The 25,765-nt window shown below is 45.7% G+C and overlaps 1 protein-coding gene across 2 annotated transcripts; it reads right to left on the bottom strand.

The window, feature by feature from the left end:
* Positions 1-4,912: 4,912 nt before the first annotated feature.
* On the bottom strand, positions 4,913-25,664 carry Uxs (UDP-xylose synthase). 2 transcript variants are annotated; one of them, XM_037412417.2, is made up of 10 exons: positions 25,428-25,664; positions 24,830-24,935; positions 24,304-24,496; positions 23,046-23,226; positions 22,141-22,245; positions 21,224-21,405; positions 20,366-20,485; positions 18,850-19,012; positions 14,159-14,262; positions 4,913-5,339 (listed from the first exon to the last, which is right to left on the bottom strand). In XM_037412417.2, exons 1-10 carry the CDS (start codon positions 25,522-25,524, stop codon positions 5,232-5,234), a joined length of 1,359 nt encoding a protein of 452 aa, XP_037268314.2. In that variant the 5' UTR covers positions 25,525-25,664; the 3' UTR covers positions 4,913-5,231. The 2 variants fall into 2 exon arrangements, with proteins under 2 accessions (XP_037268314.2, XP_075747568.1); XM_075891453.1 differs by lacking the exon at positions 25,428-25,664 and having other exon boundaries at positions 24,304-24,465; positions 24,830-24,917.
* Positions 25,665-25,765: the final 101 nt, after the last annotated feature.

Here is a 25,765-nt window from a genome sequence, read left to right on the forward strand (position 1 = left end):
CACACTACCTGGGGTTTTTTGGCGAGCACCTCAATATTAGCACACGGGCCTACAGCATTTTAGCCTCCATCGAAAGTGCAGTCGCCGCGAGCCGCAATTCGATCACACGACCTGCGGGTCAGCAGCCGAGTACCTTAGCCACTAAAAATCAAAGGGAGGGGTGAAAGAATTCCTTCAAATGTGACTGCCTCTAAATATGCCCCAAACGTCTGCCCATGGCATATGTGCATGGCAAAGTGCATCGCCTCGCCTATAGCAGCAACTCTACGAGAACGACATGATCGCAGAGCTCACAACCTCTTTCATTCAAAAATCTGCACAGTCTAAAAAACATCTATACAGCCTTTTGCTCGATACATATCACAGATGTATTTAAAAAAATAAACATATCAGCTTTAGCAGCCTACCTTGCACATTCACTAACAACCATGCTTATTAAGTGTCACGAGCAAGTTAACTTGCGATACATTTTTCGCTAGAGCAAATGTTTTAACAGTGAAAGCAAAAATGGACTGTTTAGATAATTCATGAGAACTTGCTAGGGCACACAGTGTAATTAAAACAGCTGCACATCTTACCAATGGAAGAAAAATGCAGAAAAACTTGTTCTTTGTTGCGTCAATTACATGTGAAGTGCAGCGAGTGATCAGGTGCTTAAAAGCTGGTTGAGCAGCATTTGCAAAACTTTGTTAATGCACAGAATAAAAGTAATCAAAGCATATGTGCATTTCCACACATTCACAACAAATTTCAGCATTTCCTGATGGGCATGTTTATGTAAACACCACGTCACAAATCATAACTAATAGCATGATCTACAATTACGAATTGCTATTTCCAAGTGAAATCAAGTGCTTCTGCATTCATAAACTTGTGTTGTGAAGCATAACTTGATGATATCACCTTGAATTTTCACCACTAAGTGCCAGTGAACAATATACAAGAAAGTCATGTAAATTAAAAATAATACAACTCTAAATGAGAACTTGCAGATGCATTCGGCCCTGCTTGAACACACGTCTACATAGTTATGCACTTATAATATTCTGTAGGTTTCATGTGGAAGGATTTGGTGCCCAACAAACGATCAGTACAAAAGCCACACGTCTGTAGCTTTGCCAGAACCCTTACACCGCATCATAGCTTTAAACCATATTGTGCAAATACCTTAACACCGAGATGAGTGCTAAATTTGCAAAGCAAGCAAGCACAGTCCTTCAGCTAGATATATTTCACAATTAAAGGACAATAATAAAAATGAAGGACTCTCACAACAAAATGGAAGAATGTTCCAGGTGCTTTCTATTCCAAGAATTGCTATCCACAGTAAAAATAACTATAGCCTTTAACTACATAAATTATCCACATGAATCACAATAAGAAGTAAGAGACACACCTAAAGCACAATGAATTTTCGAACAGGTTTAGAGACAAATTACAAATCAGACAAACAACAAAAACCTGAAAGTAAATGTCTTCAATAAAAGGTCCTATACCAGACATCTCATGGAAAAGAGACTATGCATGAGTAGGCCGTACACACTACCACTGCATTATTCACTGCAATAGCACTGTTCATACAATGAAAATTCATTTGAAGCACTGTTACGGGCATGAAATTTTTTGCAGTGCCTCGGAGCATCCAAGAAACACTAGATATGTTTAACACGAACAGCCAGCCTGTTTTTCAGCTAAAAATTTCATACAGCAATAATTTTGGCATCTTGCACTAAAGTTTTTACAAGCAGTGATGCAGTAAAATGCTATGTTCATGGGTAACACAAAGACAAAAGATCTCTAAAAGATGTCCAAAAGTGAAAGGCAAAGGAGGAAGACTACTCAACACAGGAGAACTGCAGCAGTATGCAAAGCTGCGGGTTTCTTTTTAGCTTTCAATGAAAATATACATCTATGTATATATTTATACAAGTGTAGAATCAAAGAAACACTACGAGGCAGAGTTGTGCAAAAAAGCACTTCTGAAAAATGTTTCCAATATTCATCTTGTTTAGTTTAAAGAAGTGGTGACACCAAATTTTGACGCTATAAAAAAGCCTTCTGTAAGCTTCCTCTGCATACAAGGACACTCAGAATGAAGTGAGGAACACAGTGAATGTTTAGAATATATAACAATTTGCTTGCAAAGTGCAATTAAATGTTTATTCTCAGTGTTGAGACCCACCCCTAGTGCGACTGACACTGAAGTGACTGTTTAGGAAGGGTAATGAACATTTTCGTGACATCAGACAACATAAGAGTAATGTGCAATGAGTGATGAGGACTGATGACCCACAGCTCCACTGCACTTACTAAGCTAAGACGGCATTGACTGCGAACCACACTCATTTTTTTCTGGGGTTGCTGCCAAGGTAGCCAACGTTTTTCACATTTTGTAAAGTACTTCGCAGAGTTACAAGAACCTGCGAAGGCGACATTAGAGTAGTTGAGTTCATGTACACACTTCTTTAATTTATTATGCCAGGTTGCTGTAACCGTAAACGTGAGAAGTTGGATAGATGGAGCCACCTAGTGGTGCTAAGATGAATCAGACAAGCATGGAATTACTGTTGCAGAAACCTAATTCATTCTATTTCTTTGCTAGTGTAAATTTTGAGCAGCTGCTTAGTTCTGAATGTGTCGCCTTTTGAAACATTTTTTTTCCATGGTCATTCAGTGAAAACAAAGAAACTCACCTGTCAATGAGGTTGCACAAAGCATTATAAGGTGTCGATGCTATCATACGGTAAACCGGTACTCTGCAAACATCTCAGCATATACCAGCATGCTGTACACACTAATACTCTCTGTTATAGAACTTTAGTAAGTGTTGAAGGCGTCCATATGGTTCCTCACGTGTGTCTGCAAAAGCACACGATGCAGCAGCACGCGTGTCACACCTTTGTGGGCCAACGTGTTCATGGTTCCTACACAGTGATGTCAATGTCCAACTCGGCACACAGAAACCGAAACCAGAAGTCATTCACATGAATAGATATTCAATTATATAGCTGAAATATATGAATCTTGGAGCATGTATCATGCTTCCTAAGGCAATAAGAAATGTTTGAATAAAAGAACACACGAGCCATGGCACTACCCCTTCAAGTTCGGGAAGAGCATGTGGACGCATCTTGTACAGAAAGGTCAAATGAAGCAAAAATCAACAGTGAGTAGTGATTTCGACCTACTTTTCTACTTTATTTCTAAGCAGACTCACAAATGTGAAACTGTCACGTGTGGAAACTACACCGATTCAGTGCATCTGATCCAAGAAACCAAAGGCACTGTAAATCTCTGCAGGATTCGACAGAGAAACATCTGAGCAGAAGCACTGCCACTCTAGTTTTTCCTTCGTTGTCACAAAAAATAAAACAGAATACCAAGTTAAACTTAAATATAAAACGCACACTCACTCCTGCAATGTTGCCTATTCACTTCATTATGTTATTCACTTTAAAGGGGCCATGACACAGACACCCAACAATTAGCAGTTTTCAGCGAAAAATAAATGTAGAGGCTATATTATGCCGATACAGATATAAAAAGTGGGTCATAAAAAAATGTTTCAGGGTGAAACGAGCCCTAAATGCCGCCGTCTGTAAGTCCCCCCCCCCCCCCATCACCGGCGACTGCCATTTTGCTTTGGCGCCTGTTACGTCACGTGCACCAAGGCGCAGTGCCATCGGTCTTGAACCAGTTTCAGCCCCTACAAATCGTTTAGTTTCAGTGCCGAATTGAATGAATCTAATGTACCTCAATTTAAAGAGCAAGTGACTATGAAACAATCTCGTAGACCAGATTCCGGATGCTCACAAAGCCAGCTGCTTGTTACGTCATGGCTCGCGAGTTTGCCAGTGTTGCCTGAGTCTCAGGCCACTCGTATGCTTTTAAAAATGTTCCATTATAAACTAAGTGCTCGACCAAAAATGCGAAAATTTCACCAGCTTACTTGTGAATTCTCACGGATTAACCCACACAAAACAGGTTATGATCAAAAATTGGGTGTCATGGCCCATTTAACAAGGAACTGAAAGAGTGCCAGTGCAGGGCATCACTATCAGAAACAGCAGTGAACCAAGAAGCTTCACAAACACTTGAATCCCACTATTTGCTGTCACAGTGAAGAATATTTTGAAAACAATAATTATTAAAACAGTGAATAGCAAGCTCACTGTTGCAAACTCCTGCTTACCAATGACTAACTTTGTCAACAAATAGCCATACTTGTTTTGCATATCAGCGTGAGAATTCAAAGATCACCCACATCGTACAACACTCAGAAAGTTACGAATTCGTCGGAAACAAGGTGACAAGATTAGGGCACTTCACTAGTACTACCAAGCACTTGTAACAACTAAAAAAATTCTATGCATCTCAAGACAACCCGTAAATAGCATGAAAATTGCGATACCTAACCAGGATATCCATGTTTGTCAAAAGAAAAGGTAAATTTACAGTTTACTAATAGATTCGAGTTGATGCACACGATGATGTGAATTCGGCTTCTAAAGCTTACTTCACATCTCTGTAGAGGAAACAGGGCTGAGTAGCTTGGTAACACAGCAGCGCCAAAAGGTGATTGACTTGGCCTTAAAGGACTGACACTCTGAGGGTGGGGGAGGGGGGGGTCACTTTAAAGAGTTCCCCACAAACACGAGGGCTATACCCTCCTTTGAGCTCAATCGAAAGAAGTTATTTTTTTAAAGTATGATTCTAAGAACCGTATGTCTGATTGATAACTTCTGGCGATATCACTAGCAGCACATGTTGATATGCTTAACTTGTGAAAATAAATGGAATAAAATATAATGCATCTCCCACAAGTGTCACATTCCCACTGCCTGGTTTTCAAACCAACTGACGAGATTCGCCTTAGAGTCTAACAGAAAGGTGAAAATATTTACAAGAGCGGCGAACCAACAATATAGTCTCTGTACACATCAAAGTCACCATGCATCTACACACACATAAAATATATTTATCGGAAATAAGTCCTAATAATAGCTTGATCTCTGTAAAAGGAACTCAAGTTACAGGAACACACTTGAAATGACAAGTTTAGTGATGGCACTTGCACGCTGCTCATTCAATTTAACTAACACAACAGCACTACTTTTGGCAAGCCTGTCAAGTCTCTTCAACGCGCTGTGAAGCACTGGCCTACTATGAAGTTTGTAAAAGTGCAGTACACGGGCGTGAACGTGTTGACAGGTGCGTGAGGCTACGCCTCTTCAGCTCTGTGTGCTTTGACTTAGTTGTGGGTTGTAGGTCTTGCTATTCTTCGTCAATTCCTCCTTGAAGTAAGTCACAGTTTTCCGTAAACCATCAAGCAGTGGCACCTGAAATGGTCGTATACGCACGTTTCAGAAATCTCTCTTTTTTCTCTGGAATACAAAATTTGCTGCTCACTTATGCACACACTCTGACAGCAATCAGGAAAGCACCACTCCAGAACATTAATATTGATGATTGCAGCACCAGTTTAAAGGCATCAAGACTGATACAAACCAAACTTCTGGCCATCACAGATATAATAATTTGAAAGCAAGGGGGGGGATAAGTCTTGTTCTAGGTCTTTTTAAAAGCATTTTGTTTATGCAAATTACCCAAATGTAATTTATTCATAGATCACTAAGCAATTTCACAGTATGTTTCAATATGCCATCGCATGTTTTCTAGACAGAGGCATCTGCAGCTTAGATAATGATGATGCACTGCGGCGCCACAGTATATGCAGCAAAGAAAAAGTGTGTGTAAATGTTGCCCGCAGATTCACAGCAGCGACTCATTTATCATTTAAATAGATACACCAAAAGCTCATTACTTCGAGCTCAAAAGGGACGATAAACTTGCTCTAATTGAGCCAAGTTCGAATTCACGGGCGGGCACTTTCGACTGAGCCGACAGAGTGCCCCACTGTGCAGACAGAGCCTCAACTTGTTATCACAAATTAGACGATACTAAGTGTCCGTGGCAAGCGATTTCATAAATTAGGTTCATGGAACTGCAACGGTGAACAGAAATTAATTGATGAGTCAGTGATATGCCAGAAAGAAGCACCGACATATACTTACACGAGCAGTGAGACTTGATGTTGAAATATACGAAGCTACTTAAGCTCCCGAACACGTATAATTACCATGTTTACACGAATGCAAGTCAACACGAATGTAAGGTCGACCCCCAAAAATCACACGGCATAAAAAAAGGAGGAGCTTGAGCGCATTTTATTTTAAAAAAAACTTTTTTTGACACATTGTAAAGCTATCGATGAGCGAAGGTGATTTCACGGCAGTACTTGAAAGCTGTGCAGAAAAGCTAGCTTTGTAAAATACGCGGAAATAGTTTTTAGAAAGACGTCTCAACCGGAACTAGTTTCGATTTCTAGGTCTCAATTTGAAATTGAGACAAAATGGGTCAACCTACAATCGCGTAAATACGATACATGACCGCGAAAATGCAATCAAAATTAAAAGTAATCAGCCATTTACATTTGGTTGCACTTCTTCTGTCACAACTCCATAAGCATCGTTTGCGGATTGCTCAAGAGCTTCAGCACAGTGTCTTAATTCTCATCTGCTGATGAATGCTGCTGTTTCGTTGTTTTTCATCCCTAGTAAATTTGGTTTGGTTTAGTTTTGTAACACATTATGATCCCTCTGGGCTGACTTCTTTGAGGAGCAATGAAAACCACGGGCTCCCAGTTCAAATAAACTGTTGTGGACACTGATGTGTTCGAATTATCAGGAGATTTCCCCATAGAAATACACAGGGCTGTGTCTTGACAGAAGTGTCATAGTTAAAATTAACTTAGCAAGATTTAACGAGCTTTTACTATAATGACTTCTTTAAATAACAACTAACCAAACATGGGTTAAAGCGGATGATTCAATCTATAGATCCTAAAAAATATGAACATCGCAACAAAATTTAAACCTCCAGACACCCCCCAACACTCACACATAATAGCCATTCATGCCTTAAAGAGCTACAATATAATTGAAATTATGTAACAAATGCACCCTTTAAAGCAGCAGCGACACCACTTTAATGCATGTTGCATTTTTACGTCAGTGCGCAATCATCGATCTTCTAGTAATGATTCGGTGCGGATAATTCAAAAGAGGGATGAATTATTATATTTAATATCGATTAGTATGCATAGTATCGAACCCAAATCAAAGCGGGTGCAATTCTCGCCAATTTTCAGTGCTGCCAGCACTGTCAAGCGGTCACCTCCCACGGTCCCGCACCATCTGATCATGTGGCCACATGAAATGGTGATGCGATTTCTAGTTGATATTTCATCTTCTTGGCGCGCACGTGCATAGGCATGTCTCTGCCGCACCTCTTGTCGTTCACGCCACCGTCATCAGCGTTCACAAGAGACGAAAAAAAACACTGAGAAATGTGGAATCGCCGTGATTTGCAGCATGGCAAATCATTTTTGGTTCGATCCTCCTTCGAGCAGTGATTTTGAAATCCATGCCGGATTGAGCAGTGAAGAGGCAGCTTGAGACGCACGCCTAGGCCACGCTGGTTGGTAATACATATTGTGACGACGCGAGATTGACGAGCACACAAAGCGCCTCATACAAATACGATTTATCGATCGCAGGAAACAGACTGCAACGACTTCTTCGTCTTTTGCCCTCGGCCAAAGACACTCGCGCTGCTTCGTTGCCCTCACCACTGGCACATACGCGCGTCATTATTCCCCCTTTAAAAAAACATCGTCCCGATGTTAAACGTTTGAGAAGCAAGGCGAAACCAAAACTGCACAGTTAGTCACTGAAAGTAAGGCTTCATCCGAAGCACGTGGACAATTTCTGGTGAATGTCTGCGCCGCTTTGAACACTGCACGCCGTCCGGAACAACCTCGTAGTTGACGTCACTGATGCGTCGTAGAACCTTGTAGGGTCCGAAGTATCTTCGCAACAGCTTTTCAGAGAGCCCACGCTGACGAATAGGTGTCCAGACCCATACTTTGTCGTCCACGTTGTATATGACGGGTCTGTGCCGGAGGTTGTAATACTTGGCATCGTCGTCTTGCTGTTTGGTGATTCGCAACCTGGCAAGTTGTCTGGCTTCTTCTGCTAGCTGGGTAAACTCTGCGGCGTCTGTCTCATTGCCATCATTTTCATGAGGAAGCATTGCGTCTAACGTTGTTGTAACCTCACGTCCGTAAAGGAGACTAAAGGGTGTCTTCCGAGTGGTCTCTTGACGAGCCGTGTTGTACGCGAACGTGACGTAGGGCAAAATGATGTCCCAGTTCTTGTGCTCTACATCTACGTACATGCTTATCATGTCAGCTAGGGTCTTGTTGAGGCGTTCGGTGAGCCCGTTGGTCTGGGGATGATACGCCGTTGTCTTCCTGTGAGCTGTACCACTTAGTCGGAAAATTGTGTCCAAAAGCTCGGCCATGAACGCAGTACCTCTGTCGGTGATGACTATTGCGGGAGCACCATGTCTTAAGACGATGGCTTCGATGAAAAATTGCGCCGCTTCAGCTGCCGTTGCCCGTGGCAGAGCGCCTGTCTCCGCGTATCGGGTCAGGTAATCCGTGTCGACGATTATCCACCTGTTTCCAGTGGCAGACTTTGGGAAGGGGCCCAGAAAATCCATGCCAATTTGTGCAAACGGTGTCGCCGGCACTCGAACAGGCTGCAGCAGGCCAGCTGGTTTGATGGATGGTGGCTTGCGGCGCTGGAAATCTAGACATGCCTGCACGTAAGTTTTGACAACTTCGGCAAGTCTTGGCCAGTAATAGTTCTGCCTTATCCTCGCCAATGTTCTTGCGTAACCCAAGTGACCAGCGGTAGGTTCGTCGTGACAGGCTTGCAGTACCTCACGGCGAAGCGAAGAAAGAACTACGAGCAAGTAGCTGCTGCCGGTGGGTGAAAAGTTCCTCTTATAAAGAACGTCATTTCGCAAGCAGTACGACGGCAGCCCTCTCGCAAATAACTTTGGAACGCTATTCACTCGCCCTTGTAGGTAATCTATAAGTGGTAGCAGCTCAGCATCGCCACGCTGCTGTTGAGAAACGGTGGCAGTGTTCACAATTCCGAGAAAGGCCGTGTCATCATCGTCGTTGTCCGGGGATGCCGACTCAACAGGAGACCGAGAAAGACAGTCGGCATCGGTGTGTCGTTTTCCCGACTTGTAGGCAACAGTGAAGTCAAATTCTTGGAGCCGAAGACTCCATCGTGCAAGGCGGCCAGACGGATCTTTCAAGTTGACTAACCAACAGAGAGAGTGGTGATCGCTGATAACGGTGAATGGGCGGCCGTACAAATAAGGGCGAAACTTCAGGACTGCCCATACCATTGCAAGACATTCTTTTTCCGTCGTAGTGTAATTAGCTTCAGCTCGGGACAGCGTCCTGCTGGCGTAGGCGATTACGTTTTCGTTGTTGTCCTTCGACTGTACGAGCACTGCTCCAAGACCCACATTACTAGCGTCTGTATGAAGTATTGTCGGCGCGTCTTCATCGAAGTGGGCCAGCACGGGGGGTGTTTGCATTCGCTGACGAAGCTCGTGAAATGCCTGCTGTTGGTCTTCGCCCCATCTGAAGGGGGTATCTTCCCGAGTAAGCTGTGTCAATGGCCATGCGATGCGCGAAAAATTAGCAATAAACCGCCGGTAATAGGCACAGAGTCCTAAAAAACGTCGCACTGATTTTTTGTCTGATGGCGTCGGGAAGTTTGCCACGGCGGCAATTTTATCCGGGTCGGGTCGGATCCCTTGGCTGCTCACGACGTGACCGAGGAATCGAAGTTCGTGGAAGCCGAAGTGGCACTTTTCTGGTTTTAGAGTAAGACCGGCCAAGCGTATTGCTTCAAAAACTGCTTCGAGCCTTCGTAACTGTTCCTCGAAAGTCGCCGAAAGGACAATCACGTCATCGAGGTACACCAAGCAGGTTTGCCACTTAAGTCCCGACAGAACTGTGTCCATGAGACACTGGAATGTTGCTGGCGCCGAACACAAACCGAAAGGAAGGACCTGAAATTCATAAAGTCCGTCGGGCGTAACAAAGGCGGTCTTCTCACGATCTCTCTCATCCACGTCAATTTGCCAGTAGCCGCTTTTTAAGTCCATAGACGAAAAGTAGCGTGCGTTTCGTAGTCTATCCAATGAATCATCAATACGCGGCAGAGGGTAGACGTCCTTCTTTGTGATCTGATTAAGCTTACGATAGTCGACGCAGAAACGCAAGCTACCGTCCTTCTTTTTTACGAGTACTACAGGTGATGCCCAAGGACTGTTAGACGTCCGAATTACACCATCTTCTAGCATCGTTTTCACCTGTTTTTGAATTGCCTCATGCTCCTTTGGGGCAACTCGATAAGGATTTTGCCGGATGGGTCTGGCATCGGAATCCGTGATGATGCGGTGTTTCGTCAGTGCCGTTTGACCAACTCTTGATGTGGATGAGAAGCAGCCGTGGAACTTGTTGATCAGCGTGAGAAGGCGGTCTCGCTCAATGGGAGATAACATTGGACCAACGTCTACAGGTGTCGGTGTAGTGATAGTAGACGCTGCTGCTTCCTCCACTAAGTGACAATCTTCTGTTTGCGAGAGTTCGTCAAAATAGGCAATAGCCGTGCCTTTAACTATGTGTCGGCGTTCTCTGCTGAAATTTGTCAATAGCAGTTCAGCGCATCCGTCAATAACAGTGATGACAGCCCTGGCAACAGAAATGCCGCTAGTGAATGCGAGCTCCTTGATGTGTTCAGCGATGCCAGTACCATTTTGTAATTTGTCACAGTGCACGGATACGACAGAACAACTTCGTGGCGGCAGTTAAGGATTTTGCCGGATGGGTCTGGCATCGGAATCCGTGATGATGCGGTGTTTCGTCAGGGCCGTTTGACCAACTCTTGATGTGGATGAGAAGCAGCCGTGGAACTTGTTGATGAGCGTGAGAAGGCGGTCTCGCTCAATGGGAGATAACATTGGACCAACGTCTACAGGTGTCGGTGTAGTGATAGAAGACGCTGCTGCTTCCTCCACTAAATGACAATCTTCTGTTTGCGAGAGTTCGTCAAAATAGGCAATAGCCGTGCCTTTAACTATGTGTCGGTGTTCTCTGCTGAAATTTGTCACTAGCAGTACAGCGCATCCGTCAGTAACAGTGATGACAGCCCTGGCAACAGAAATGCCGCTAGTGAATGCGAGCTCCTTGATGTGTTCAGCGATGCCAGTAGCATTTTGTAATTTGTCACAGTGCACGGATACGAGAGAACAACTTCGTGGCGGCAGTATGACGTCGTCATCGGCAATACGGAAGCGAGGTGGCTGGTCTTCCTTATCTGCAGCAGTATCCGAGCTTACAGTGAACGTTACGCTTCTGTCACGGATGTCAATCACAGCCCCGTATTCGCGCAAGAAATCCATTCCCAATATGAGCTGTTTACAGCACTCGTGGAGAATGACGAAGGTGGCGACAAAGGTGGAACCAGCAATGAAGAGTCGGGCCGTGCACTTTCCAACCGGTGTCATCAACTGACCTCCTGCTGTTCTTATATTGGGTCCCTGCCATGGCATTTTCACCTTCCTTAGTCTTTTGGCTAGCTGTAGGCTTATTATAGAAAAGTGGGAGCCAGTGTCCACAAGTGCCGTCACTTGGTGGCCGTCAATGTGAACGACGAGGTCAGCGCTGATAACGTCGGTTACGTCGGCAGTTGTCTCATTCGTCGAATTAGTCGTTGCTGTCGTCTCCTTCGGTATCGATGGCTTCGAGCTGTTATTTATCTGCAATGGGGGCTGTTCGGAATTTCGAATATTGGCAACCCCACCCCCCGAGGTCGCAGCGTCTAGTTTCCCCGTCGCGGGCTAGGGGACCTGCCCCTGGTGACGTCGGCAAAACTGCGATGATTAGGTAAACTGGGCCGCGCAGGAGATGGTGAACGTGATCTGGGCATTACTGGATTCTGTGGCGGTGTGTTCACAGGGGCGTAATTGTACATGCGTTGATCGTCGTACGCAATGTAATCAGGGTAGCGAGGAAATCTCGAGTACTGAGCGGCGCGATAACGGCAAACTCTGTAGACGTGCCCAGGTTCGCCACAATGAAAGCATACCGGTCGACGGTCAGCGGTACGCCACAAATCGGTTTCCCGACGCTGGTAGGTAAGTGGAGACTCACTATTGGGCCACGTTGTGGGGCTACGTTGTGGGGCATGTTGGTTATACGGCATTCGTCTTGTCGGAGGAATCGGTGAGGTTGCGAAAGTGGTCGGTGCTGACAGTGGCTGTGTTTGCAGGGTTGGTGGTGGTCCAGTCATTGGGGTCTGCTGTGCTGAAGGAGCGACGACGGGGCGTCGGACGGCATCAGCATAAGTAAAATGTCGTCGCACACCATTATAGCCGGATGAAGAGAGAGCCTGGCGGACCTCATCCCGGACAACATCAGCAACAAAAGACAATGCCGGCGTCGGTTCAGTTGCTGGAATTAAACCAAGCTGCCGAAGCTCCTCCCTCAAAATCTCCCGGATGACTTCCCGCAGAGGCTCGCCGCAGTCGTAACAGGGCTACTCGCTCGAATGTTGACCGGGTTCTGCTGGCGGTACCGTTGCTGTAGGGCCCGTTCAATAGCTGTGGCTTCTTTCGTGAACTCCGCTACTGTTGTTGGCGGATTTCTCACAAGCCCAGCAAACAGTTGCTCCTTCACGCCTCGCATTAGATACCGCAGCTTCCTGTCTTCCGGCATCTCGGGATCCGCCCTGCCGAAAAGACGGGTCATGTCCTCGGCGAACATAGCGACGCTCTCGTTAGGTTTTTGGATTCGAGCTTCCAAGAGACGTTGCGCGTTCTCTTTTCTGTCAAGACTACTAAAGGTGTCAATCAGCTGGTTGCGGAAGTCATCCCACGTAGCCATGCTTCTTTCCCTGTTGATGTACCACGTCTGGGCGTTGTCTTTCAGGTAGAAGTACACATTCGCGAGCTTGTCTTCTGGGGTGGCCCACTGGTTGTACTTCGCGCAGCATTCGAACTGGTCCAGCCAGTCTTGTCCATCTTCATAGGTCTCACCATGAAAGCAGTCAGGAATCATGGGATTCTGAAGTGTCATGTGCGATGTAGCTGCAGTGGCCATGGTGGTTGAAGGAGGCAAGCGATTGCTGGCAGTTTCTGGCAAGGGATTGAGCTCGGGAGCTAGGCCTAGCAGACGGCGGCTGGAGCGGTGGACTAGTGTGTCGACGGGTGGTAGTGATTCCGGGCTTAAATGTCGGGTCCGCGAAGGGGTGCCAAGCATGAAGACGTACCCAGCACCTCCACCAGCGTGACGACGCGAGATTGACGAGCACACAAAGCGCCTCAAACAAATACGATTTATCGATCGCAGGAAACAGACTGCAACGACTTCTTCGTCTTTTGCCCTCGGCCAAAGACACTCGCGCTGCTTCGTTGTCCTCACCACTGGCACATAGGCGCGTCAATATGAACGCTGCATGTGTGTTACTTGTTCCTGATGACCGTAACTTCATATAACAACATTCAAGCTCACAACTCCACGAAAAATAGCCCGAAGCGGCACAACGAAAACACAGGATTAACACGAATACACTGCACAAACCAAAGCAAGTCAAGACGTTTCCAGGCAGCCAGGAGATGCCGCCAGACTGTACCACATATAGACACCGCGATGACAACACTAAAATGTCGACGTCAACTCGGCTCGCTCATTGGCACTCACATCCTAAAGCGTGGACGAGGACTTTGCTGAACACGTCCAAATACTGTCAATCTCTCATGTCTGGGAACCCGCCATTCAGCCTTTGGACGCTCTTCGCACTTGAAATAGAATAACTCCTACGTGAGAGACACCATTCATACTTCGCTAAAAAAAAACTCGTGCATACCAAGGAATCGAATGAACCCCACATCCCGAGTTTGAAATTTGGTCTCACTGCTCTTTTAAGATGGCTGCTCAAGAGCATGTTGGCATCAGTGGTTTGGTATTAGGCAGTGATGCAATTACCACCGACAACTACAAAAATTAGTAAAAAAGAAAATGCCATGCAGAGCTATTTACTTGGCAGTCAAAAGTAGTCAAAACAATGGGTCTTACGTTACTTTGACCAGTACTATCATATAAAAAAATCAGTACTAGTATTAGATTCATCAGCCAGCACATAAACAAAACAGGCCAGCTCACTTTTGGTTCCCAACTGAGGTATTTCTTGGCTCGTGTAATGTCAGGTCTTCTCCTCTGGGGGTCATCAATGACAGTGCTGACATATTCTATTTTGCTGGATCCCCCTGTAGACAATAGTAATGTTATTATATTATAATCATGCACATTACATTTGACAGAACAGACAAATTATTTTGCTCCTTTAGAGTGCAATGTCATAATTGTTACGTCGCAAGTGAACGGCGCAGTAACCAAGCAAGAACAAGGAAAGTTTATTTTGCGTGTCTCGCTTTTATGTGCTCGGCGATGGCGATGACGTCATGACATGATTGGCGACACGCTTGCATGACGTAGCACATCTCCCCCTTTTACTAGTTGAACCTTTGAGGTGGTCGCCGTAGCCTGTTGGATCGGCGAAGCGGCGGCGGTGCCTCAGGTTGGCTAGAGGGCGGCGACCCCGCCGGCGTGGGGTCAGCCATGCCGGCTGGCATCGGCAAGGTTTCGTTAGCGGTGGTGGTGGATGTTGTAGAGCCCCCTGGCTGCATCGTGTTCGAGTCCTTCGAAGTGCACAGCCGCAGTTGGTCCGCATGACGACGTTGCTCGCCGTCCGGCGTAGACACAGTCGCCATCCGAGCCCCTTGGGTACTGGTGACTACTCCCGGCAACCATTTTGGCCGGCTGTGGAAACTTCTCAGCCACACCGGCTGTCCTGCACAGAACGGCATGGTGGAGGAGCGCTCTTCAAGACGCGGTTCCCCGCCTGCACTCGGGAGGCAACAGTCTAGCCTGGTCCGTAGCTGATAACCCAGCAGTAGTTCGGACGGAGACTTCCCAGCCTTTACCGGTGTCCGTTGGTATCGGCATAAAAACTGACTGAGACGTTTAATGAATGTGCCACCCCCTTGGCTTTTTCGAAGGCCTTCCTCGATCGTGCGAACCGCGCGTTCCGCCAGGCCATTTGACTGCGGGTGGTAAGGCGCCGTCGTCACGTGGTTGATCCCGTTCATTCTTACGAACTTCTGAAACTCGGCTGAGACGAACTGTGGCCCATTATCTGAAACAAGTGTATGTGGCAGTCCGAACCTGGCAAATATGGGCCTCAACGCTTCCACGGTGGCTTCTGATGTCGTACTCCGCCTCGATATGGCCTCCAGCCACTTTGTTTCAGCATCTACGACCACCAGTAGCATGTGTCCTTCGACGGGGCCTGCGTAGTCGATGTGCACTCAAGACCATTTTTGGCCCGTTTCTGGCCATGGCGCCGGAACCTCCGCAGGAGGCATTGCACTGGTTTGAACACACCTCTCACATTCGCGTACCATCCTTTCGATGTCGGCATCCAGCCCTGGATACCAAAAAATGGTTCGAGCAAGGTTTTTCATTGCCGCCATCCCTGGATGTGTTTCATGTAGGAGCCTCAAAAGACTCCCAGCAGCCGCTGATGGCACTACTATTCTATGTCCCCAATAAATGAGGTCCTGATTCACCGTCAGCTCATCCTTTTTCTGGAAGAACGGCCGGAATCGCTCCTCGGACTCTGTCAGGTACTGCGGCCAGCCCTGCAGGATCCACTTTCGCACCTGCTGTAACATAGCATCACGGATGGTTAGAACCGCCAACTCTTTGGCACTGATGGGTGCCGCGTTCACAGTTTCAGCGTATAATACATACTCGGGAGCGTCGTCTTTTACGTTATCGGGCTGCCCCCGAGGAATAGGGAGTCGGCTAAAGGCATCTGCGTTTACGTTTTCAGATCCTTTACGATAGGTTAGGCTGTACCGATATCCACCCAACAGCAGGGCCCAACGCTGAATGCGGGCAGCGGCCATCGGCGGAATTCCCTTGTCTGGACTGAACAGCCCGGTTAACGGTTTGTGGTCGGTTACTAGTTCGAAGTGGGTCCCATACAGATAGTCTCTGAACCTGGTCACGCCAAATACGAGGGCGAGGGCCTCCTTTTCCAACTGGGAATAATTTTTCTCGGCTTTTGTTAATGTTCGTGACCTGAATTCAATAGGGTAGTCAATTCCTCCGACTCGATGCGACAACACTGCTCCCAGGCCTACTGCTGACGCGTCGCACTCTAGGCGAATGGGCTTGCTTGGGTCAAAATGCACCAAAAGTTTTGCATTCTTCACTGCTTGTTTAGCTGCCTCGAAAGCATTCTGCTGTTGTCTGCCCCAGACCCATTTTACACCCTTTGCCAACAATGCGTATAAGGGCGCTAGTAAGGTCGACACATTGGACAAAAACTTGCCGTAGTAATTTAACAGACCTAAAAAAGCTTTCAGTTCTCTTACCGAAGTGGGCTGGGGGGCGTCGAGCAGTGCCGTGATGTTGTCGCTTTTGGGGAGTAGGCCGTGTCTGTCGATGCAGTGTCTGAGAAAGGTGACCTGCTCTTGCCTGAACTTGCATTTCTCCCGTCGTAGGCGCAGGCCGTGTTCCCTCAGGCGCTGTAGCACTTGCTCCAGGATCCTGCAGTCGTTTGCCTTTTCCGATACAATTATGTCATCCAGATAAACCTGCACGCCGGGGATCCCGCTGAGCACTGCCTCCATGCGCCGCTGGAAGATTGCTGGTGCTGACGACACTCCGAACGGCAGCCTGTTGAAACAGTAGAGACCCTTGTGCATGTTGAAAACGACTAGCCTCTTCGAGTCCTCGTCAAGGGGCAGCTGATTATAGGCGTTTTTCAAGTCCAATGTGCTGAAAACTTCTCCGCCGTTGAGGTTCGCAAAGATATCGTCAACCCGCGGCAGCGGGTATTGCTCCATTATGGTAGCTGCGTTCACCGTAAGCCGGAAGTCGCCGCATAATCGCACCTGCCCATCTTTCTTGACTGCGAGCAGCACGGATGTGGCCCATTCGGCCGATGTTACCGGTGATAACACCCCTTCGTTTACCAGCCGATCTAACTCGGCTGATACCATTTGTTTGAGCGCATACGGCACCGTCCGCGCCTTACAAAACCTGGGTCTTGCGCCTTCTTTGACTGTCAGGTGTACCGGTGGCCCTCGGAGCAAACCCAATCCCGGAGTAAAGACATCACTGTACTTTGATAGCATGGTTTCCACCATTCTGTCCGCATTTTCCGCCTGCACACACGCCACCTCGTTTCCAGTGAGTACCGGCACACCTGCCGTATTAAAGCTGCGGATAGTGTCACGGCCACAAAGCATCGGTCCCGGACAGTCGACGACGAAAAGTTCGGCCTGAATGGTCGCGCCACTCATGGTCGCATTGAGTTGCAATTTTCCGTTTATAGGAAGTGGGCCCTTGAAACACGACAGCTTCATTGTGGTGGCTTGCAAACGTGGCCATTTGCCTCGGTGTCGCTCGAACACTGACCGCGGAATAACACTCACAGGTGAACCCGTGTCTACCAACATCGTGAGCGGCACTCCGTTCCAATTTATCTGGCCCAAAATAGGCTTTACGTGCGCGCTGTCTGTCACTTGATGCGTAGTCAGCATGTATAAAGCTTCGCAGTCATCCGAACTCTCTTGTGGGTCTTGCGAAAGGGCGTTCGCTTGTTGCCTCCGATTAGTGTCTTCGTCCGACGCTCTACACACTCGTGCCAAGAGGCCGCGTTTCCGTCATCGATGGCACACTGTTCGGAGATGATGACAATCATCCGCTTGGTGCGAGGATGCACCACAGCGGGTGCAATGCCGATGCTCATCGCGAGATAGCCCACTTGCTTTCTTCGACTTCGAACGTGAGAGGCCCGGCCGGACAAAATTCGTTGTGTCGGCTACCGGGGAGGGCAGTGGCTGCATGTGCTGCGCATTTTCCGCGGCGGCCTCAGCAGCCATTACGAAGTCTTCTGCTTCCTTCAAAGTCAGGGAACCGCGGGTCAACAACAGACGTCTTACGTCGTCGTCTCGAACACCACATACAATGCGGTCCTGCAGCATGCGGTGCAACATGTCACCGAAATTGCAGTCTTCGGCCATGCGGCGAAGGGCGGCTACAAAATCCCGCACTCACTCACCTTCTGCCTGTGTGCGCGTGAAGAATCGGTAGCTGGCTGCTGTTTCATTGACCTGCGGCTCGTAGTGGCTCTGCAGATGCTTGATGACATCGCTGTAGGTGAGGTCGTTCACGCTTTTGGGGTGGCATCGTCCCTAAAGTACTTTGACGGCGCCATTGGACAGAGCCGCCACCAGCAGGGCTCGTTGTTTTGCCTCGTCTGTGATTTCCTGTGCTTGAAAGTATGCTTCCAAGCGTACCTTGTAGGCGGACCAGCCTCCTTCTTCTTCCGTGAATGCAGGCGCCTGTCCCTGCGCCATCGCTGCCTGTTTCAGCAGCCGCGCTTCAAAGCCTCCTCCCATCGCGTTGTTTCGTGCCTCATCGCCACTGTTACGTCGCGAGAGAACGGCGCAGTAACCAAGCAAGAACAAGGAAAGTTTATTTTGCGTGTCTCGCTTTTATGTGCTCGGCGAAGGCGATGACGTCATGACATGATTGGCGACACGCTTGCATGACGTAGCAATAATCTTTAGCAACCAGAAAATCCTATCATTCTTGAATATTCAGCAGAATATTCTGTGTAAAGAATATCTGCAGTCATCAAATATGACAATGGCTTTACAAAATGGCCTAACTAAAGCTATTCAAACAGCTTACCTCACCCATGATAACAACAGATCAGGAGAATGGTTTTAAACATTTAATATGAGTCAACCTGTATTGACATACGAAGAACTCACCAACAAGGTTCTTTACAATCTGTGCAAATTCCTCGATGGTGTGCTCCTCAGGGTTTCCAAGATTTATAGGTCTCGAGTAGTTTGCGTGCATCAGGGCGACCAAGCCATCTACGAGGTCGCTGACATACTGAAATGATCGGGTCTGCTTGCCAGAGCCATGTATCTGCACATCAGAAGAGAAAACAGTTAAACTGTTGGAAGGCGACCTTAGAGAATACAGTTGCATTATGATGGCACAACGCAGCACACGAGGCAACTCCCACTTGTCAGAAGGAATGGTGTGCAGGAACTGTCACGTGCCCATGCTAAAGCATTTTCTACTTCTGTTTTTCCCAGAGCAGCAAAAGACTGGAACAACCTTTCCCACAATGTCGCCACAATCACCTGCTTATCAGGCTTCGCACATAGCATTTCAAGTGTGACTTCACATTAATCATTGTGACAATATTATCGATTGTAGATTAACCCAACCCTCATGTAGTACCTTCTCGGGGGGAGGGGGGGGCCTTTGAGGGAATAAGGATGAATTAATAGAAAAATGAAGCACTGGCATAATGAGCTGAGTGAGTTGAACAGAAACACTACTGCATTTGAGGGTAACTAACTGGATTACAAGACAAGGCAAATGCATGAGGGGGAGACAGGAAATTAGGTGGGCAGATGTGATTAAGACGTTTGCAGGTATAACGTGCCAGCGGAAAGCACAGGACCGGGGTTGATTGGCGGAACATGAGAGAGGCCTTTGCCCTGCAGTGGGCGTAGTCAGGCTGATGATGATGATGATGATGATGATGATGATGATGATGATTATGACTACTTAGTGCATTTGTAACCTGCATGCATTAAATGCTTATTCCAACAGCAGAAGGCAAAGCAAACTCTTGCTCTGCTATCAAGGCCATTGGACACAGCACAGTCAGTGTGCTCTGCCTCATTGTTTTTAGTCTGCGCATATCTGGAAGCCCTCTAATCCTCTACGTACCCATACACCATCAGGTGGACAGTACGACAAAAGCAGAGTAAATGACATCAAGAAATTTTGAGCATCTGGGTGATTGCTATTCCAATAAAGAGTGAACTGCATGGGATATCAATGACTGAAAGTCCCCCCCTCCAGTGAAACTTGTAAGCACTGCAAGCATGCCCAACTATCCAAACACTACACAAAACACTGAATTTATACAGTACACTACAGCAAAAGGATGCTACAACAAGGTACCAACTATAAAATCCCTTCATATTCAAACAAATATTAAGGTAAACATAGAAGTGCTATCCTTGCACAAGCACTTGACTTATTTGAGTCAAATCTTTTGCATTTAAAAAGGTTCGATTCTGCAACCTGTCAAAGGGAGATGATGAAACCTATTTATCAGGTTCACAAAAAGTCTCCTAGATCAATGAAATATATAGAGATGAATGCACAACCTTAGTAGCAATCTTATATGTATAGTCAGTGCAGACTGAAAGAGTTCATCCTTATTTAGTGTTAGAATGATAACACTGGCAGACTTACAGTCAACGGTTTGTCCTGCAATGCTTGTAGAATGAAGTTGCTGACCACCCTGCCATCATTTAAGTGCATGCGTGGCCCATATGTGTTGAATACACGAGCCACACGCACGTCGACATTCTCCTAAGCAAAAATAAAATATTTATATATACATATACAAATAAAATACACAATCTGTAAGCACATACTCAGCTGCACTCAAATATATGTCAAAGTATCACCATTCCTGAGACTGTTATATTGAAACATGCCTCTAGAAGGCATGTTTCATACAGCTTCTAAAGACAGTAACTAAACAAATAATACAGTAAAAAATGCAGAGAATTATTTTGATCCCTTCAAGACAAAAAAAAAAAATCAGTTGGCCAAAGACTATTCGAAAATTCAGAATGAGAATGAAGCATGACATAAACAATGCCACCAGAAAAGCAGCTTTTTTCTTCTTCTTTTATGCAAATAAAGCTATTCCTTTCATGTAGGGCGAATTCAATTTACAATTTGATACAACCACTGCTAATTCAAATCGAGGTACCTCATTTCTCATTAGGTACACTCTTTCTGGGAAACAACGAACCATGCATTGCATTTACTCCAAATTCCTACACACTGAATGTCCACCTCGCCCCACTATATTTTCCCTCAAAGTACACTACACAAGCCAAGACAGTCGCAGAAAATTATATACAAGGTTCTACAGACAAAAATGCCCATTATGATTATCAGGCACACCATAGCATGGGCTTAGGATTAATTTTTACCACCTCGGCTTTTTCAAGGTGCACTCAAGTTTAGGTACAGGCATGGGAAACAAGAATGACCTTCATGTAAGTCGAAGCAGTCTGTACATGAAAAGATACATGCCTGTTTGGCGTAAGCATAGCAGAGGGACTCGGCAACTCGCTTGCCCTCGTCGTAGCACGATCGTGGCCCCACAGGATTGACGTGGCCCCAATAGTCCTCATTCTGAGGATGCACAGCTGGGTCCCCGTAGACCTCTGAAGTTGACGTTATCAAAAGACGAGCACCAACACGCCTTGCCAGCCCTGCATGCACAGCAAACCACATTTTTTCGTGCAGATAAAAAGTAACATTTTTTAAATGGTTATAACAGGAAAAACTAGCAATAACTCATTTGTAGCACGAGACTAAAAGTGAATCCGTATGTATTTCTCAAAGAGATCTTAATGATTGATGGTCAAGCTGTCCTTGTCCAAAGATTTTGATTGATTAGTGGGGCTTTGACGCCCCAACACCACCATATGATTATGAGAAATGCCGTAGTGGAGGGCTCCGAAAATTTCGACCACCTGGGGTTCTTTAACGTGCACCAAAATCTGAGTAGTTGTCCAAAGATCGAACCCGGGACAAACACCTTTGCGAAGCAGTCTCTCTAGCAACTGAGATAACCAGGAAGCAATCTATTGGCAGTTCGAGGGTTAATTATTCAACAACACAAAGGAAATGAACACTAAATATTGCTAATTAACCATTTTTCATAGCCTTGAGCAACAGTTGGTTGTCAGTCTTTTCCTTTCATGACCCCTCTGCTGCCTTGCAGATTCTGCAGAACTCATTTGGAAACTTTTTAATGCCTTAAAACAATATCATACGAGTCACATCATTTAAAATGTACAATTAATTTGTGAGAGATTTGCAAGATAAAGACCAAGACTGTTATTGTGTTGCTGTTAATGCTCTTTATTAGTGTCTACTATCAGCCTAATTATTTCTTGCTTTATTAATATTCCCAATGACACTCTATACCAGAGCTGTCTTACCGAGCATGTTGATGGTGCCCAATGTGTTTGTCTTGATTGTCTTCACAGGATTCATCATGTAGTGGGGAGGAGATGCGGGTGAAGCTAAGTTGTAGATGTAGTCGACTGCAAACAGGCACAAAGTCACATCAACAGCTGACTGGACCAAGGTGCATCACGGCTCTCAGACATCTAGCTTTGTGTGCACATACAACGCAAGTTGCAGGGTTGCGCTCCGTGTGCAACAACTTGTGAAGTAAATGTTATAAAGTTAGCCAGTTCTGAGAAAGAATTAGGTTATATGCATAGACAACAATATATTTCACTTAAAAGCAGCCCTAATATGTAATCGAACAGAGCGACGAAGCAAGTCATACGAATGTGCAGTTTTACCATAATTTAATTACATGTGTATATAATCATGTGATAAAGACAAGCTAATTGCAGAATGAACACTGCTACAGAAAGATCAGTAGGAAGTGTAAAAAAATAATGGCTTAACTCGCTGACGTTCACATATCTTTTAAGTTCACGCACACACTAGCTTGGACTAGCCACATGACCAATTTTCATGAACAGTGGGGTAGATTTAATAGAAATGTAAGTAAAAAGATTAAAAAAGAAAAACTGTCCATAGATGCCAGTCAATATTAAACCAATGAATCATGCTCTACAGAAGACTACACGATCGGCTGTTGCATTATTTATTTTAGCCCCTCAAATGCACAAAAACGGAAAAACATCGCTGCAGAAATGAGTTACCAGCTGTGCTGCGGGTGACTGACTATTTGCAACTCCACAATGAACTTGCATATGGTACCATGCTCTTCACATATGGACCTTTTTTTTTTTTTACAAGCTAGCCACCAAGTTATGTAATTTTATTCAAATAAAGTTACAACAACCCTAGCTTTATGAAGCCTTACCTTCAATGAACAAAGGACTGACAATGTCATGATGAATGAGCTCAAAATTTTGATGGCCAATCCAGTGCTCAATGTTGCGTTTGCTGCCAGTGAAAAAATTGTCCACCACAGTGACTTGATGGCCCTGTTGCATAAGATAATCAACAAGGTGGCTCCCCACAAATCCAGCACCACCAGCAACCTAAGGCAAATAACAAAGCAGAACTCTGTTAGGAAGTCACAAGGCCTATTCTGTGAACTGCAAAATATCAGCTGGTTTAACTGAACAAACAAATAAATTCTGCAAACACATGAAGCTACCTTTATCAGCTTGACACATGCTTGCACTAATATTTTCACTACAGCCTTTCAAGAAATTCTTAAGGTAACATGCCTAAAGGATGTACTCACAAACTTCAGTCTCCAAAAATGTGTAATTAAAGGTCATTTTAAAGTGTGCTTTTTTTTATGGCCCTAAGTACATCTCTACAAGCCATGTTATAGTATAAACAAATAGAAAAGATGTCAAGTGCAACGTATACTTACATCAGGCTGCCACTACTGTTTTGTTACAATACTACGAGAAAGCGACCTTGTGAAAGCATGCTTGTTACAGGAGGACTGACACCAATTTTCAAAGGTGAAATAAGTCTGCCACACAAATCTCCTATACACAGAGACAGCTTTGAGCAAGTGCAATGTTTAATAAATGCTGACAAGATATTTTATTTTGACATAAATGTCATTTTTTATATGGCACATCTACTGACGTCAACACTAGAGTATTATTAGTGGCAACTTCACACTCCATTATGACTAGTTGTGTTGACGTCAGGTATCAAAACATTCATTATGGCCGCTTGCGAGTCACCTGTGGAAACGTGCAGATATCTTGTACAAGCACAGGACGACTCATACCATGATGTGAAATAGGCGTACAGTAGAAAGCAAAACTAGCTTTTTAAAACCAAAGTGTAATTTGTTTTAGCGTGCACTCACACTTGTTAGTACATATTCTAAACTTTTGAGGGATTGGTCTTTTATTTGATTAAAAAAAAAGACAACAGAAAATTTTCATGTCAGTACACTTTCAGATGGTTCAAATAATTATCAATTAGCATGGTTTGTGGAAGGACATCGGTATGACTGCTGCACTGAGTGTTAGCGTTTTTGACAAAAGGGCAAGAGATAATAGTGCAAGTCCTCAGCACTATTTCGAATGGCTGGTTTACAAAGAAATGTTAATCTAAAGACAATTATTAATTTCCCTTTCACATACCAGGATGCGCTTCTTCTCTCTGTAGTCTAGCTGCTGCACAATGGGGAAAGTCTTTGGTGCATTCTTTTCAAGTTTTTGGATGCGGGCTTCCAAGTCGCGCAGCTTATTCTCCATCGTGGCAATCAGTTTGTCCTTCTCGTCGGCTCCTGCTTCATCAGCTGTCTTCAATAAAGGGAGCTGCTTGGTAACAACACTGCCACAACACAAATAGAGAAGTATGAACTCTGCATAGGCTTTTCAGAACTGTTCTCATTATTGCATCCAGGAATACACGTGAGAGCAAAACGATAGAAAATATTTGCACCTGGGAGCATCACATACGACGGCAACGATATCGTTTTGACAGATAGCGGGCAATTTTACCCCTTTATAAACTTTTAAATTCAATTAACATGCACACCAGTACACTGTACGAGCTAACAAATTTAGAACACAAAAACGACCATGCGATGATGTCGTGACAGTAGCCAGATTACAAGCGAGCTTAACTGCTCCGAGATGGGCATGCTAGTCTGTAGGAACTTACGAAACAGGCGGATGATGGCCGGCGTTGAAGCCCGAGGATGGCACAGGCACCGACGGGACAGAGGAGGCCTTTGCCGAGCTCCCCAACTGCCGGTAGCTGAGTGCAACTGGCCACAGGAAGAGAAACAGGCGGCATGTCCTTGAGTCAGGGGAAGCCGTACTGAATCCCAAACTAGGTGGGGACCTTCACTTCATTGATTATAAGGGAGGGAACGAGTTCCACCTGCGGCCGCGGCCAATCAATGCAGATTACCCCGGAGACTTTAGTGCGCCACTCGCGTGAAACAAAAACGACCTCTCTCAAAAGGGCAACCTAACAAAAAAAAAAGAAGGTGGTCTCTACAACACTTTCACAGCGCACGCATGGAAACATTCTAGACTGGAGCTGCTACTGTGAAACAAGGCACATTTGTTTATCGCTAGTTAGTATGTAACCATGAATGATTCTTTCGTTAAAATAAGCAACGCGAGCCTCTTACACGCTTCAAGCTCTATTAAGGTAAGAATAATAAGGAAGACCACTGGTACCCATATGTTCGCAGGAAGAGCTCGCAAGCAGAACGTCCAAGCTGCGATTTTAAGGAAACGAATTTACTTACCGAGAGCTAGTACCAGAATGCACGCCATCAAGTACATAGCTGTCATCTTGAACTTTAAGTTGTGTCTTGCAGGAACATCCCCTGTATGTCGATGCATCGTGACACTTCCACACAAGCTACGAACGAGTAGCTCAGTTTCGGAACCAAGCGACACACTTGGCCACTCGGTCGGACCGCTCACATTTTGCTCAAACGCGTGTTCAGTTCAAAACCTGGAGTAGTCCAACATATGTGGCAACATCCACGGACTTCAAGCAGCACAGAATCGCACAACATAATTTGTAACAAACCAAACCACCCAGCCTCAAGACGCAGGTAATGCAGTCGCCGCGAAAAAG

The sequence above is a fragment of the Rhipicephalus microplus genome, chromosome 1 (genome assembly GCF_043290135.1).
Source record: "Rhipicephalus microplus isolate Deutch F79 chromosome 1, USDA_Rmic, whole genome shotgun sequence".
NCBI lineage: Eukaryota > Metazoa > Arthropoda > Arachnida > Ixodida > Ixodidae > Rhipicephalus > Rhipicephalus microplus.